Here is a 17,860-nt window from a genome sequence, read left to right on the forward strand (position 1 = left end):
ACCCAGCGCATGCGCTGGTCTGGCGAGACTTATTGAGAGGGTTCCAAAAAGTGCTACCAGGCCAGCCTAGTGCTACAGTGCATGTGCGCGGGCTTTACTGCGATTACTTTCACTTTCGCGGCCGCTTTGATGTGTGATCGCGATCGCGATCACTTTCGCGGCCCCACGGCCGCTTTGCATAGCCAATAGGTCTCGCTTTTGGGACATTATAAGTATTTAGTTATGCAACTGTTGCATGGCTAAACACTTATAAGGTCCCAAAGGCGAGACCTATTGGTTATGCCAATGCTTGTTTTTAGTTGGTTGTGGGTCTGTGAGGTAACCATGAGTCTATATTGGTTTCATGAAACGGTGGGAACTCTGGTCCTGAGGAGAGGGACCTCTCATTTGATCTAGATTTCCACATTCGCTGCATCGACTTATGGTGGCATTGTGAGATATTGTCATAATCGGGTAGGTGTGCCCTGCTGGGCATACATTGGTGCCGATCATAGAACGGTCATTGTGGAAGAGGTAAAGTGTCCTCCCAGATTAGAACTTTACATGACGAGAATGAACCAAGGAAGCAGGAAAGTACCATTCAAAGCCTTTGTACTCTGAAGCTTCTTTCGGCACCCTGACAGCGGCAGAGATGCTTATTAAACCAATGTAAACTTCCTCCTCTGCATGCTACATTCTGTTGGATTTCCAGAAAGCTCTCAAAACCACAGGTTTCACTCTGCACCGCATTCATTTTATAAACTCAAAATATCATTGTTTTAGAGATAGTCCTTACATGGAAAAAAGATCAAATAATTCCTGAAATTCAATACTCTTCAATTTATTCTAACGGTTCAAATAATTTACCTGGTTTTAGGAGGCTGGCCGACATCAGAAGTTGTCTCTAGAACAGACTTGCAAAAGGAACCTACTAATTATTATGAAGTTGGTTTAAAACTAGTTAAACACATTGAAATAACTCCGCACCCAGGACATGCATTTGACAGGACAGCCCCACGGGTGCTAGCTTGCACAGTGAGTGGATACTCCAAGCACCTAGAAAAAGACTGTAAAGAACACCATCTCAGTTAACTTCAATACTTCATAAAAGTTCCGGATTCACACACAGGAGAAAACTAACGGAGCTTCCACTTCAGCACTCGAGTCTCGCACAAAAACTCGCCTGCGAGCAAACCTCAGTCATTTTACCATTGCACTTGCACGCCCATAATGGTGTTTCTTCTGCAGCCGCTCTACTTCCAAAGCCAGAGTGATCAAGCTTGGGTAAACTGCAAAGCACCCCTCTTTGACAAAACCCGAAGTGTGGCAAACCAGAGACTGGCACAACTTTGAATGGCTGCCATGGACAACCAGTCTTGGCAGTCTCTAGGCAGCCACCCCTGTCAAATCACCAGCTTTAACACTAACTTTTTATTTACATGCTCAATACATTTAAGGAGTATTATGCCCCGGAGAGTCCAGCACTGCATTTAGTTAATACATAATGACATGAGTATAGGTTTTGTAAGGCGGTCAACGGTTGGTACTCTTTCCCCCCCCCCCCCCCCCCTCCCCTTTTTCATGATGCTCCATACCCATCTGCAATATCTGGCACTGACGCTGGGTAAAAGTTAAAACTCCAAATTCTTGATTTTTCGTTCTGCTTTCATCTTCTGATGATTTGCTGCTATTTTGTATACAACTCCCAGTCTTTCTACATATCCGCAACAAAATCGCCTTTCAATTGCTTTTAGCGACGATATCGCGTAGAGGTTTTGGTCTAACAACTTCCTCAATCAGGTTACGCATTGAGGCATCGTTCTATGAAGTTGCGTGCTATTATTTACACGTCCAAGATTTTGCTGTTCATATTGAAATTAACGTGGAATTCATAATCAGCTCATTTCTAACTGGAAAATGAATAGTTGGTATAAAAGAACAAATTCATTTGGAGATAGTGTTAACTTTGTCTTTCTTGAGTGGCATTGGTATGGAATCTGAGCATACAAGCTATTTGTTAGTTGCTGTCCATAGTGCGCATAGAAAGCCATCCAGGCACTAAATCTGAACAAACCAAGGCGAACAGTCCTGGAAAAATCAAGAGAACGAACTCTGGCAAAACCCTTATTTGAATAAACTGTTGGGAATTATATAGCCAGGAACATTACAGGCAGCAGATCAGCACTGCCTGAAAATCACCAAATCTTGTACTTTTAAGATATGAAACGCCTGCCTCATGGACCAGTGCGCAAGCAGGTGTCCAGGATGGAAATGAAGTACATCTTTTTAATAATTCACTGAAAAGAAGCAACTGTGGCAAAAGACGGACCGCTCATCTAGCACTTTAAAAAAAAAGAAAAAAAAAAAGTATTTATCATAGGAGTGTTAAACCCATTTATGCAGAGTAAGCTTCTTGTGGTTTTTCATTGAATTATATAAGTAGCTGTTTTCCAATGGTATACGATTTTGTGCGTATCAAGCAGTTTTGTATTTTTATTGCCTTTTAACATACACTGTTAAACTTTTAATACCTCCCACCCGCCCTAACCCTCTGTGACAATAACCGGATGCTTCAAAGCTCATCCCATCTCCATCTTGCTGTGTTTTTAAGGTCAGTGAGATTGTCTTTTTTTTACATTGTTTTGTTCAGTGTTTAAAGATTACATCTTAGTTACTCCTTGATTGAAAACATTAAATATCTCTACCGTCAATCAGTCATTACATTGGGAAGTATTTATTTTTAGATAAACAGGTTTTATAGATTTCTTGTACCAGGTAACAGAGTAAAAGGGTGTATAACTCGCACACTGTATGAAACACAAGGCATTGGCAATTGAAGGGAAAACAATAGCCACATTTCGTTATTAAAGCATGCATATGTCATAGCATGACCACCACTTCCCCACCAGGTCTTACAATCTTTGTGTGGGCAGCCTTATGCTTGATTTATCGGCTCTTTCAGCTTGGCATAATGGTCCAATGCCGCCCTTTATTTTTTGGCCAGCAGAGGAGTTCTGTCAGACTTCCAGTTTCTTGCAATGCCCCAATACCCACAAGCGTACGTTTCCCCTCTGCGACCACCCACATCAAGGTAGTACAATGCATGGGGTGCATTCGATTGGGTGCTCCACAATTTTGGATAGTCTGGCAAAGAATTCCTTCCAGTAGTTGGTGATAGTGGGACATTCCCAAACCATATGGAAGCATACACTGCCTTCAGACCGGCACCAAGGGCAGCTCACCTTCACCACCCACTTATGTAGCAAGTGGTGGGGGGGGACATGTAGACCATGTGGAGATACTAAAGTGCGATGAGGCGAAGGCAGGAGGAGATAATGTGTTCTCTCTGAGACATCTTTGCACCTTACCAGTCGCTATCATTTAGGTGGCCCACTCAGCTCTCCCAACGCTCCCGAAGGGGGCCTAAGTGGTTGGGTCCATTAGTTAACCGGGATCTGTAGTCGGTGGAGATAGTGTCACGTCCCAGCGGTCTGAAGGTGATAATGGTCCGGAACCTCGTGGCCTCCAAAGATCCAGTCATTCATTTCTTGGACCTGGGATGCCCATGGCCATCCTGCTGTGATATGTAGGCTGTATGGATTTACGATAGGCAATTTCAGTGATTTGTTTTGCCACAGAAATGCCAGTATCTTCCAGGTAAGCTGCGTAAACCAGGTTTGGGGGATGAGGAGCGGGACATTTTGCATTATACATAGGAACCTCGGTAGGAGCATCATTTCAAAAAGGGCCACCCGTCCAAGGACATTGAGAGGTAGGATCACTCATCTGGTCATGTTGTGAGTGGAACGAGTCACTAGGGGCCAAAGATTCTGCCTCCAGGTCAGACCCGGCTCCAGGGCAATGTGGACACCGAGGTATTGAAAGCTGAGACCCGGCACTGGGATCCGGGACTGCCAGTTAGTTGTGAAGCTTTCACCTTTAAGAGGAGCAATTTCATCCAGTTGACCTGTAGCCTGGAGATCCCAACATAAAATAGCAGTATCTTGAGCAGATGGGGGGGGGGGGGGGGGCTGAGATATCTGTTATTTATCAGTGAGATCTGGCAGTAGGAGGAGCAATCCTCCTGCAGTTCCCAGCCTTATGGATGACAACAATGGTGCTATATCCAGCTCGGTAGAGAACAAGACTCCATTCACCGCGTCTTGGTATAGATTAAGAAGATGCGTGGCAAGCATATTTTTAAACCTGGAGTAGTACTCTGCAGGAAAGCCGTCCAGTCCTGGTGTCTTGCCCGGTTGCATATCTGCTATTGCTATAGTGCCTTCTTCCAGGGTAAGGGGATGATCCAGCAAAGCCCTGGATCCAGCTGACTGAGTTGCCAGGAGGAGGTCCTCGATGAGGGGGTATGTGCTCTCACGCTGGGCACGAGGGCACTGTGCATACAGACTAGTTAAGTATGAGGCAAATGCAGCTGCAATCTCCACCAATGTAGTAAATGTGGCTCCCTCTGCTCTTCTAATCATCAGTCAGCCGAGTAGCAGCCTCGTGAGCCAGTGGACCAATTTCCTGGTTTTATCACCCCATTCATAGTCTCGTGCTTGAGTGGCTATCTAACATTTTTTTGGTCTCCTCACAACAGAGTTTGTGCAAGGAGGCTTAATACATTGCAAGCCATTGTTTGGAATTTTCATCCTGTTTCTTCTGATGCTCATGCGCAAGGCAAAGCCAAGTGTTCGCAAGGTCCACTGTGTCTGGAGACTGGCTTTGGATTGCCCAAGTGTGTAGGCCTACACCTTACCCTGTACAACCACCTTCCTGGCAGCCCATAGAGGTCCTGGACTGTCCACAGAACCCTGATTTAACTTAAAGTAAGTTTTCAGTTCCTGTAGGAGGTATTGGAAACACTGGGGGTCTGTTACATAGCAGGCATTCAACTGCCACATAGGTTGTGGCCCACCCACCATCGGTCCCAGCAGCATGGTCACTGGAACATGGTTCGAATTTCCTCGGATAGGTGCCTCGGTTATTATAGCCATTTCTGTTGCTGGTATAAAGTGGTCAAGCTGAGCGAGGCATCCATGTGCCTCTGCGACATGTGTATATGCGCTCTCATCTGTGCCACGTTCTCCAGATCAGAGGCCGAGAATGCTGTTCCACTCTGCCATCAGGGAGAGTCCATACAAGTGCCTAGCCACAACTCCTGTGAAGTCGAACTGTGGATCCAGCTTTGCGTTAAAATCTTATCCTGATCGTCGGCCAGTCCTCGGACAGTTGCGCAAGATTTGGTCAGCGCTTTCATGGAGGTATAAATCTTGCTTCTCCCTTTCCTAGACTACCCCTGCCTCCCACCTGCCCTGGAGTACCAAGGAGACTGGGCATGGGGGCTGCTTCCTTTCCATAGGTACCCCCTCTGGGTGGTTCTCGTTGCGGCAATGTCTCTTCTGCGGCCCGACGGCTGTCTTCCCATGGAGTGTTGGTCTGAGGATGTCATCGGATGGCTTTTCCTCTGCGAGCCATTCCCACGCTCCTAACAGGGTGTTTGAAGAAAATGGATCGGGATTTGTAGATGATTTTAAGATGCACCCGGAAGAGGAGCGTATAAGTAAGGCCCATTGCCAGCAGGTTCTGTTTTGACCGCATCAAACAATTTCCTCCTGCTTCTGGATAACTGGGTGTAGTCCGGAAATGCCAGGATGTGCGATCCCTGGAAGGGGATGGGCCCTTTCTCCTCTGAAGATAGCGTCCCTGTCTTTCTAGTTAAGGACCTTAGCGATAAGTTCCCTCAGAATAGGGGGGCGAGGGGAGTTCTGCGTCAAGGCCCCGTGGTCTCTCCAGAAGGAGGCATAAGGATAACTGCTCTGATAGAAGCCATGATGGAAACTAGGATCCGAGGAAGTTTTTGAGGGACGAGCACTCCACTCCTTTCGGAAACCCCACAAATCGGTGGTTGTTTCTCCATGCTCTGTTCATAGCATCCTCCACCCGCTCCTCCAAAATTGTGACGGCGATGAGAGCCGGAATGGGCCGTTGTCTGGATCTCTTTGGATGAATCATCTAGGGCAGAGAGATTAGCCCCTCAGCCTCTGACACCACAACGTTTCGTAGGTATTGGCATAGAGGGGCAACATTGATGCAGACTTCTCCAATTTTGGTTTCGAGTGCGATTCAGGATGCTTGGATTGCTTGCAGAATGGCATGTGCCAACGAAGTTAGGGGGAGGAGGAGCAGGTAAATAATGGCCTGTGGGTTTGCTTGCGTCAGTGGCGAGGTGTGTGAATTGTTTCATCTTTGTTAACATCTGTGGGGAAGATGGGTGATCCTGTCTCATGCCGAGCATCTCCCCAGGGGGGCCTCAAAGTCCGGCGAGGGGGTCAGTGTTGGAGCTCACAGTTGACCTGCTTGCACAATTGACCTCTGGGACATACGGGCAGCACGAGCAGCCAACTGGGCTTGTCACAGATCCAGCGCAGTGAATATTCCTGTTGTGGCTGCATGTGCTAGGATGGGTGAGCTCTGTGCTGTGGGCTTAGGAGGAAGATCCCATCCACAGAGAGGCCAGGAGGGATCAGGCTGCCATTGTGGAGTCTCTGCGCTCGATGTAGCCGAGAGGCGGTTGAGCAAGAAGGGCATAAGGCAAGTGCTCCGGGTTCCTTATGTAAATGTGTGGTTCAAGCCCACAATTGCCCCTCCATGAGGTCTCCAGTGCCCAGGGACAAGGGGCCTTACAGTTGTACAAGGGGAGCTGTGCGCCTCTAATCAGAGTGGGTTCCCTCCCCCCATTGAGGAGTTAACTACCAAATCTGAGGGGGAGGGGCCCACCCCAGTCTCACGTGGAGCCCCCCTTCGTCTGTTGTCATAGCCTACTGTCGGCCCTGGTCATTCTGGAGCTGATCGGATTCATTTTAATGCGGGTTGGCCCACGTGACCCTTGCTACTGGTCTGTGTTGTAGATCCCCGGTTCAGGACACACTGGACAGGCAGGGGTTTGTGAGGTGGTGTTCAACAGACCGTCCCAATCCTGCTGGGCGGCAGCTCTGAAGGCCTCTGCTGCTGCCAGAGGTACAGATGGTAGGTGAGCTGCCACCTCTGTTTGGTACCAGCCTAGTTTGGGGCCCTCGCAGGGAGTTGGCGCACCACTGGACTCCTGCAGGTCCAAAGCATTCACCTTTGCGGCTACCACAAGTTCCTGCAATCCCCAGGTCTGAGGCGCAACTTCAGGTGCCACTCCAGACGCTGTGCAACTGTCATTTTAAAATCCTTCCGGTCTTGCGGCACACCCTGTGCTTTCTGCAGGGATCCCTGGTGGTCACGGTGACACCAACGGATCCTTTTCCAGTGGACTAGGAATCATTACCACTATCGGGTTCAGGTGTGAGAGCCCCGCCAGCAGTCAAGCGGATCACAGCAGTGAGGATGTTCACTGAGCTCTCTAGTGTGCGTCCGCCATTTCGACCAGTCAGGCCACGCCCCGCACATTAGCGAGTATTTCTTGAAGTAGTTTCCTAAAAGAGGAGACGTGTCCGTCAGGGAGAGTTTAAGGGGGGTGTTCATCGTCTCTATCTGGGATTCCAGTGCTTCCAACATAGTATCCCAACTATGGGCAATATTTTTCCTTGGTCCAGGCACGTTCTTCTCTATGCCAATAACCGTTTTCGGTTTCTAGCCATTCAACAACTATGAATTGCCATCTACTGATTGAAGGGGGTATTGTGTTTTTTCCAGGTCATGGTAATATTTAGACATGCTAATAACAAAGCTTACGTCCATGAGTTTTTCCAGTGGCTTTGTGTTGCCTAGGATGTGAGGAGAGGCCGATTTTTACATGGTTCAAGTGTATTATGTACTTCACCCCATGGCCTATGTCGGTGCAGAGCTGACCCAACCCAACTTTGACTCAAGTGAGGTAAGGGCCACATCAAATGAGGAATATCTGCCTTGGTTGAACTACATCAAGGATAGTTGATAGAAACTCCAGGATAAATCTTATTAATTCTTTAGGTTGTAAAATAAGCTTTGTTTATTATATCAATCCGAATTAATTTAAATTATGCGCTATTTTATGTGGATATGCGAGGATATTACCTAGCACCTTAATATATTTCAGTTCTGAAACATTTACATATTCAAATAAGAGTTGCGAACAAACAACTGTTGCCTCTGGACGCCAAAGAGAGGGGCACAGTGAGCCTGGCAGCAAACAATCCCCAGTAGCTGCATGCCCCTTGTTATTTAAATAACACAAAGAACACCACTTAAACATCGAATTGTGTTCATATCATTCTTCTGTACTTCTATTATGCTGACATGCACATTTCCATTACAGTTTGTTCTAGTGCCATTTCATATCAGAGCTGTTTTGTCTTCTGGACTTTATCAAGGCTGAACAAAAGAATCTATATGTAGCTCTCCATGACTCATAGTTAGTTACCTGTTCCAACAGATTAGGCGGTTGACTGTGTGTGCAAATGCATATTTCTAAACTGGCTTCAAAAATGATATAGTCCATTGCAAAAAAACCCAACAAAAACACACACACCTATGCAAGATCAACATCCATGATTCTTTGGGGTAGTACATACTTTGATTAAGGTTAGGGAATACTAGAAAATACATGGTCAAATACAGAATTTGTAAAAAGATGTTTTATTTTCCTATTTCAATACATGGCATGTATATAACCGCACATCATTCACTTGCGTACTCCACAAGTTCCAATGTGTGACCCACGCCCGAATCACAAATAGTATATCAATACATGAGTGAAATAAGCTTCTCCATCAGTGGGGTCAGTTGTGCTAAATTTGTAACTTTAGATTATCCTCGCCTAGTGCCAAATCGTCCGACAAGTATCCTCATATTGTTACTTGTCAGGCACGCATTATGAGTGGCCCTGGAAATGGGCCGTATTTTCCCCAACATGGGAGTTAACCATACAATGAGTACTGGCATCTCTGGCTGTAGAAAGTCCAGCCCATTAGGTGTTGGACCTTAAGGGTTCACTAAGTAATGAAAAGTTAACTTGGAATCAATAACTCTGGCTAATTGCTCCCTCCTCCGGTAATTCCTCATTTTTTTCAGACTTTCACACAAAGATTGTTGCTGTTTTCAAAGTAAAAACAAAATTTCATTTTGATGGGGCTGGTAATTGCTGTTACCTCAGTTTTAACTGCGTCCCATCTATATTGTGTGCTTATTCCAGTAGTATCAGGCTGCAAGAAATCACAAATAGGAGTTCCAGTTTCACTGTATTAAATAAATAGATATATTCAATGAACAGTAAAGCTCGTTAAACATAGATACTTGGTACAGGAAGTGTAAATGTTAATGAAATTCTCTTATTGGGATCCAGTTCCCAAAAGCTTTTACCCTCTAGTTTTCATCCATTCTTCGGATCACCCTAATTTAAGTTTACTTCTCATTGCAGATTATAATGTTTGGATATATCTTCTGATGCTGGTTGTGATACAGTGCTTTCAACTGGTAGTATACCTGGAGGGAAATCTCTAAAATGAAAAGATTTAGAACAGTGTGTTTGTACACTTTTTGCATATGTCTGTGGAGTGGCTGCACTAACAGCCCTTGATGGACTCTCCACTTCTCTGGATTGGCTTTGTTCCTCGTGGGTCTGATGGCACGTGTGGTGGGCTTATCTCAGGGCTGGCTTAGCTTGGGCCTCAACCACACAACTAGGCCTGCAGTGTTATATACTTGGTATCCACATGCTAAGGTCATAAACGGGGGACACAAGTGTGGCTGAAGGTTTTTACATGAACAAAGGCATTTGTGTATGTTCAAGGAACTGCTTTCCCTTACAGAGGTGGTGGAGCATGCCTGCAGCATTACATCTTTGATGCTGGGAGAAACTTTGCCCTCTATCACAAAGGACATGGACACCTGCACTTATCGCCTGCCCCTTGGTGTATGCGCCGGCATCGCTCCCTTCAACTTTCCTGCGATGATCCCTCTCTGGATGTTCCCTATGGCCATGGTGTGCGGAAACACCTATCTGATGAAGCCGTCGGAACGTGTGCCGGGGGCCACCATGCTGCTGGCCAAACTCCTCCAAGACTGTGGGGCTCCTGATGGCACCTTGAATATCATCCACGGGCAGCATGCAGGTGAGGTGCTCTGAGTGCATGTGTGCCGCAGGTGGAGTTTGAATGTAGGTGAGATAGCACAGCTCTTGCATGCTCCTGGGAGGCACTTTAGGATGGTGGAGGAGGCTTCAGTCAGGAAGAAACTCTGGAAATGAAGAATTGAGACAGGGGTTATATTGGCAGGGCACTTTTGCAACTACGTTAGTGAAGCATAATGCCAGATGTAGAAATAAGTTGTGGTGTTGTGAGAAATGTTGTAGAGAAGGAAATAGGATGGAATAGTGGACTTGCCACAAGTGGAAAAGGAGATGAGGGGTTGGGGTTCTGAGAGAAGGTGGGCGGCTAGGGGGACACAAAGTCTATCCTTGTGGTATGAAAGTGAGGTTTGGGCATTAGTGGGTGAGCCGGGGGGAGAAGGGCATCATTAATACCAAGGAAGAAGGCAGTTAAGGGTGGGTTACCTCTAGTGAATTGTGATAAATGAGTTGTGGGAGGGGTTTGGTAGAAGCGAAAGCTTAAGTTACCAAAAGTAAAGAGTGTTAAGGGTGCATTGTGGGTAGCGGAGTTGGAAGGGTTAGCACTACATGGAGGAATCCAATGTTTTTTGAGAAGGGGGAATGGGGCTGATATGCATTTATTATTGCTGGTGAGGCAGGAGCACTAAGGCAGACATGTAGTAAGGGATCTGTCTTTTTTCCAAGCTGTGGACTTCATTTGCGATCATCCTGCTATCAAGGCCATCAGCTTTGTGGGCTCTAACCAGGCTGGAGAGTACATCTATGAACGAGGATCCAAGAACGGCAAGAGGGTGCAGTCCAACATGGTATGACGCTCTATGTTCTCACTAAATTGGCCTAACCCACCTCAATTTACTGCTGTTCGTTAAGCTTTAGTGTGGCAACCGGGTGGGCTGTTAGTGCAGTGTGGTTAATGTGTAAATACAGTGCTGAGTTGCTTATGGATTCAGCAGTGTGGGAAGCAGCTAAAGCTGTTTGTTAGATGTTTGTGCAAAATCAGCCGCACTCTAGTATTTACTGCAATGTGGCTCTAATTGTAGTCCGTGTGTGCTGCTGGTAGGGTTGTGGGTAATTCTGCAGTGTGGGCACGCAGTTTAGCCCTGGGTATCGTTTCAGTGTGCATAGCTGCAGCTGGCTGATGTCTGGGTGCAGTTGCAGTGTGAGCACGTGGTCTAGCTTTGGGATCTGCTGCTGTTTTTATTTAATAAATCTCTGGAATCAACCAACTTTTTTTTTGCAGGGGGCAAAGAACCATGGTGTAGTGATGCCCGATGCCAATAAAGAAAACACTCTGAACCAGCTTGTGGGAGCGGCCTTCGGGGCAGCTGGGCAGCGTTGCATGGCTCTGTCCACTGCGGTCTTGGTTGGGGAAGCCCGGTCCTGGCTCCCAGAGCTGGTAGAAAGATCCAAGAAGCTTCGTGTGAATGCTGGTGAGGATCCTCTTGTCATCCTATCCTCTGTTCACACTTTTGTATGTGATGGTGTAAATGTTTCACACCAATATTGAACGTCCCATCATTATGTATTTTTGAGCCTGTAACTTGGCTTTGTTTTCAAGCAGACCGGTTTCTTTCTTTGTGCTTTGGGATTGTGGGGATTTTGGAGTGAGTTTTCGTTGTCAGGAAGACTATCTGGCTTTTTGTAGCTGCCGGGACACACAACGCGAGGAGATGATAGAATGAGGAAGTAAAAGTTTAAAAAAGAAAGGCTGGGTTTTTAATCTTCTCGAAGAGGTTGCACAGGTATGACTCAGAGAAGTGAGAGTGTGCATCAGTTGGTAGTAAACATGGTTTGCAGTAGTTAGTTGATAACAAAGAGGGTAAGGAACATTAAAGGTGGTGATGAGCTATTGGGGTGCAGTTAGCAAGAGTAGTCCATGAGATGAAGGTGTTCAGGGGTGGGGGTTTGAATTAAAGGAGGCCCTCCGGGTTTTGTTCGAGAGTACAGTGGACATGATAGCAAAGGTAGAAACAGTTAGCGAATAGACCTGCTATTCCTCACAATAATACCTGAAGTGCCTTGTCTATGTATTAGCTACTCCTTTTCGTCTTTGAAGTCTAATTCCTTCTGTTTGCAGGAGACCAGCCTGGTGCTGACTTGGGGCCATTGATCAGCAAAAGTGCCCAAGAGCGAGTTTGCAGCCTGATTGAAAGTGGTGTGAAGGAGGGCGCAAGTCTTGTCTTGGATGGTCGCAATGTCAAAGTAAAAGGTTATGAAAATGGCAATTTTGTTGGCCCTACGATTCTGGCTAAAGTGCAGGTGAGCAAGAAGTCATATGCATAACGGGGAATGACTTGGTGTTCAGAGGATGTATTTTTCATATTGAAGTGTTAAAACATTGGCTTCCTTGATTGTCCTCTCTCTCTGGTCCCTCTTAAATATGATGGAGTGTAGCAATCCCAAGGGAAGTTGTGCAAGTCTGAAACGACGTATGAAAATTTAGGACCCCAAAAGGAGTCTCGGTTCTGAAAGGGGGAAATGGTGCTGAACTGGTGCTAGCATTCCCAGGCGTCCCCTGGGTACCACCTTTCAGAAGCCTGTGTCTAGAACAATGCTGGTTGTTGTCAGTTGTTGTGCCCGGCTGCCACAGTCACAGGACTATGGGGACACAATGGACTGATCAGTTCCACCAGTATTTGATGTGGATATGAAAACCACCATGACAGTGAATGCACAATTGTAGGGGTTAGAGAATTGAGTCCAGTAGCTTTGCACAGCGAGTGATTGGCCCCCGTGAGGGGTAGCGGGGGTGACTACTTCAACTTCTTAAGGGAAGAAGACAAGCCTTGCGTCTCTCTAGGACTAGCAGCGAAGATTCCCGTGACTATAAAGTTGGCACGGAATGCCAAAGGCTTACCAGTGTTGTAGTCCTGGAAAGGGTCTCCGCATCTGTCATCACACACTTTAGTTTAGGTGGGATCTGACAGACAAGATTGCAAGGTTTTTGAGCCTTCTTGATGCAGAGTCCCGAGAAGAACCTCCAGATAGTCCTTCAGTCACCTGGGCTTTGCTCTTGTTTCTCGAGGGATTGCTCCTCTCCTCTTTCAAGCAGACTAGCTTTCCTTTTGTTCCAGAGTGCACTGGATTCATTGCCTTCAGGATCTAGGGTTTGTTCCCAGCCCTCGAGAGAGGACTACAGTAAGCATGGTCTGTCTCAGGGCAGGCTTCTCTCAGTGTTGGTGTAGATGGCAGATCCTTCTTGAAGACTAGATAAATACAGAGGGCCCGAATATATCCTAATTTGTGGGCATTTAGTGAAATCGAATGACAACCACAGTTCAAGCTAGATCTGCCTAGAACTGGAGATGGTGGTGCTTACATCCAATTTCGATGGCCTGAGCCATGTTTCCCTAGTTGCTATGCAACCAACCACTGGTACAACCCAAAAAGGGAAGGCAATGGTGGATTCTAGAGTAGTGAAGGAATACCTGGCTTAGCAGGATTTATCCGAAGACTCCACGATAGACTTTGGCCTACGCGACCGACAAAATTTGGATGTTTAGACATGATTTCTTTATAAAACTGAAAATGCACAGACTAAATGCGGTCACTATGTTGTTGGATTGCAAAGATTAGCCTTGAGAAAGCCCTGGCTTTACCTGCCACATAGGGTGAAACACACGTCGACTGTTCATTTTTCCTAATGAAAGATTAAAAAACGAGTGAAACAGAAACAACGAAATGTGGTGAATAAAAAATCACTTTTCACTCAAGACCTACCTGAATTCTTGTATTGATTTGAAGTAAGGAATTATCCTATTTGACAAAAAGATTACCTTGGAAAGGAGGAACACTTGCTCACAACCCCTTTTACATTTGTCTTTTGAAGGCTGTCAAGCTCCAGAGCCTTAAGCAAATTTCCTCCACTGACATTTAAGGATTCATATCCAACATCAGGATCTCTGGGCCGTTCACCCTTCCTTTAACCTGGCTTAGCAGTGCCTGATAGTGATTCTAACTCAGCCCACCAGGCAGCAACCAATTCTGCTCGGCTGCCCTGGAGCAAAGGAATATGCAGGTTGTCGGGTCCACAGTGACCGAAGACCATCTGCAGAAAAAACAGCTCTTCAGTGAGCCTAACTGTTGGACCTGGAAGGACACCAGTCACTGCATATGGTCTCCTGGTCATGCACTTCCACTCACTACATACAAATTCTAAGGCAGGCAAGTGCCCCTGTTCTGATGGTTAATCGTTGCAGACGAATATGGCCTCCGCCCCCAAGAGTACAGGTATAAATGTCTGTATCCCCATTTCAATACCTGTTCCCACCAACTCAAAATTGTCAGTCTGCTCAAGAATGGCAGTAGTCTCTGGACCATGGATGGGAGTGCATATTGGGTGCACCCATGTACACGGTAGAGCCAAAGGTATCCGGCTGCATATCGCAGAATCCCATGGAGCATCTCCGTTGGCTCGGTCTAGGAGGATGGGTAAAAATATAAGACCGGCTAGCACAACAAAGTGACAGTGGGATAGTTATTCTTAGCTACGTTAGGACCTCTGTCCGTACATGTCCACCAATCCTGTGCAAACTTTTACTGAGAATGCATGATGTTTGTTTCGGAATGTCAGTCCTGAGCTATCGTTACTAGATATGGGACGTTTCGTTGGATAAAGTTGACCGGTTCACACACATGTCCAAACCTAATTTGTGTTTTAGAAATCAACACTGCGATTTAACCACAAAGAGAGGGCGTGTCCTTCACTAGGGACAGGTCTCTCTTTCTACTTTGCTGTTTATGTCTGTGTTATTAGCCACAGCACTTCTTTAAGATAACTAATTTAGTGGTCCATCACAGAGAGATCTATACCTGCTTAAGCCACACTGTGTAATGTTTTAAAAGATGTATTTAAAAAGATCACAATCGTCCCTTCTTCTGGATCTTTACTTGGCTACCTAGGTTCCCAATAAGGCATAACCGATTTCACCAAGAGAAATGCGAATCCAGATGTAAACAGCTGGGGCGGTACATCTATAGGGGCGTCAACACACTGCGTGCCACTACATTGTTGACTCTTTATTTAAAAACTAAAATCCAAATTAGAATACTTTATCCGTACCGTACAACATTCATTGGTTCCTTAATGGGGTCTGGGCTCCCTTGGCCCGGTCTCTCCCAGCAGTAGGCGTGATTGATTGGGGCAACCATCCAAGGCTGTGTAACTGAACTGTGCATGTCAGATTGACCAGTCAGGGAGCCGGAGAAGCATAAACACAGTCCCATCTGTCTCGGACAGAGTGCTGTTTTCGCCTGTCCCAACCAATCCTAGTACTGCTCTTATGTTGTTTACTATTATAAATTGCATGAGAGCAGAGCTTGGATTGGCTGGGTGGGGGAGACATGGCACTTATTTTTCCCAAGCCCTGCATGCACTCCGTTTCAGCCAAGCAGCGAGGGACTGATTTATTTTTATAGCGTCCAATCAATATTGTAGTGGTTCTCCTGGTGCACACAACATGGACAAGTAAGGACACAGGTAAGCAGCGGAAATGGTCTTTATTCTTCCGCCCTGATTCACAGGCAGGCTATCGTGATCCACTCTCCCCAGCTTCCAGTTTCAAATGCACACTTTGTTCTCCCCTTTAGCTTCATCCATCCCGTACTAGAATATTATGTCGTTTCATAGGCTAAGCTTTTTAAAATGTGATGGTGGTAAGTTATGCCCTAAAATGCACTTTTTAACTGTTACTTGATGGGTTTTTTAAATGTGAGAAAACACTTCGGTCCGCCCTTGAAAACTAGGGTGACCAACCGTCCGTAAATTTCACGGACCGTCCGTAATTTGGACCTCACGTCCGTTGTCCGTGAGGATCCCTTTTACGGACGCCTTTTGTCCGTAATTTTGGCCATCACAGGGAGCAGCACTGCTCCCCTGCGAGAGGCCTCACCCCCAGCCCAATGGGGCCACCTCGCACTCCTCATGGCGCACAAGAGCAGTCCCACCTGCCCATTGTCATTCTGTATGCCGGGTAATTGCCACATACTGAATGTCAATGGGGCAGTCTGGGCTGTTAAAGCATGTGGCGGCCTCCTCCGGCCTCAGTGTACAGCAGGGCGTTCTGTTAGATAAACCGTAAAACGCCAATGCTGCAACGTTAGAAACAGTTTAGATAAAGAAGCCTATAAAACAAGTTATAGAAGAACGGGATATCGTTCTTTCACTGTCATCATTTTAGAACTGAAGTATTTTCAATATTATATTCAACAAAGCCATGGTTGCTGCATTTTTATTTTAAGCAACTAACACCCATTGGCAAAGCCAATAGTCCTGGCTTTTTGGTGTAATGATACTTGCTGTATTATATATCCGGATGCAATGACCAAAACAACATAATACCAGTCAGGCGGAACACTATGCTAAGCGCAGATTTTTAGCCTAGGTGTTTTAAACCACGCCCTTAATTACAATGAACACCCCCTTTCAAGAGACCCCCCCCCCCAGTTTTTTACACCACTTAAAGCCCTGGAACCAACACCATGTCAGTCGCCTCACATCCTGGCTCTGTGCATCATGCATGACTCATGACTTCTACGATTTCAGACTGCCCATGTGCAGGGGCATAGTGAACTCTCCCCCACCCCACCCCACCCCACCCCTTGCTTTAGGAACTACAGCAAGGTGAAGTTCTTGATGGGCCTCTTCTGTCTGCAACTCTGCAGACAAAGGCTCAGCTCATAATGTGAAAAGGTGGGTGACTAAATAAGATTAGGAATGTGTGAATGTCTGGATGGATTGCTGAAAGGATGAATGAATGGATGAATGAAAGGGTTAATGGATAGATAATGAAAGAAAGGATGGATGGATGGATGAGTGAATGAGTGGAAGTATGGATGAGAGAAAAGGTAAATAGATGTATGTATGGGTGGAAGGGTAAATGGATGGGCAAAAGGGTGGATGGGTGTGTGAAAGGATGGATGGATGGATGAGTGAAAGGGTAGATGATGGGCGAGTGAATTGGTGGATGGATGAGTGAAAGGATGGATGGATTGATGAATTGATAAGTGAAAGGGTGAATGTGAATGGATGGATGAGTGAAAGGGTGGATGTAATGATTGATGAGTGAGTGAAAGGGGGATAGATGGACAAAAGGATGGCTAGATGAGTGTAGAAGTGAAAGGGTGAATGGATGAGAGAACGGATGGATGAGTGGAAGGATGGATGAGTAATAGGATAAATGGATGGATTCATGAATGGATGAGTAGGTGGGTGGATGGATGGATAAGTGAAAGGGGGCTGGAGAGAGAAAGGGAGGATGAATGACTGAAAGGGTGAATGGGTGGAAGGATAAGTGATTGGGTGGATGGATGAGTAAGTGAAAGGATGGCTGGATGGGTGAAAGGTAAATGGCTGGATGGATGAGTGAATAGATGGACAGGTGGAAGAGTGGATGGATGGATGAATGTACGGATGGATGGCGTGAATGGGTGGGTAGATGAATAATGGATGGAGGAGGGAAAGGGTGGATGGAGGGATGGATGAGTGAAATGATGGATGGAAGGATACATGGTGGATAGGTTTGTAAATGGTTGATTATGTTTGGGTATAGATGGGCACATAGATGGAAGGACAGAATGAATAGTGAAAGACTGAATGATAGATAAAAGAATGATTACACCTTGTAGCACCTATTATCTTAAGTAACATTTCCCATACATTGACTTTCACGTTAATATGAGTCATTGTCTCTATATAATGTGTGTGTGATGTAGCGCACTCCGACACCCTGCCCTACATACTTGGGATGAGTAACACTGTAAAAGAAATTAAATACACATGAGATGCGGTCTATGCGAAGATGAGGG

At 46.1% G+C, this 17,860-nt stretch overlaps 1 protein-coding gene across 1 annotated transcript in view; it reads left to right on the forward strand.

Annotated features, from left to right (window-relative positions):
* Nucleotides 1–17,860, forward strand: part of ALDH6A1 (aldehyde dehydrogenase 6 family member A1) — a 72,858-nt gene that overhangs the window by 38,431 nt on the left and 16,567 nt on the right. Inside the window, exons 6-9 of the mRNA XM_085626776.1 lie at nucleotides 9,756–10,058; nucleotides 10,739–10,860; nucleotides 11,295–11,484; nucleotides 12,132–12,313. Of these exons, the coding sequence (XP_085482902.1) occupies nucleotides 9,756–10,058; nucleotides 10,739–10,860; nucleotides 11,295–11,484; nucleotides 12,132–12,313 (797 nt within the window). The remainder of the gene's footprint in view (nucleotides 1–9,755; nucleotides 10,059–10,738; nucleotides 10,861–11,294; nucleotides 11,485–12,131; nucleotides 12,314–17,860) is intronic.

The sequence above is a fragment of the Triturus cristatus genome, chromosome 9 (genome assembly GCF_964204655.1).
Source record: "Triturus cristatus chromosome 9, aTriCri1.1, whole genome shotgun sequence".
In the NCBI taxonomy this organism is placed as follows: domain Eukaryota; kingdom Metazoa; phylum Chordata; class Amphibia; order Caudata; family Salamandridae; genus Triturus; species Triturus cristatus.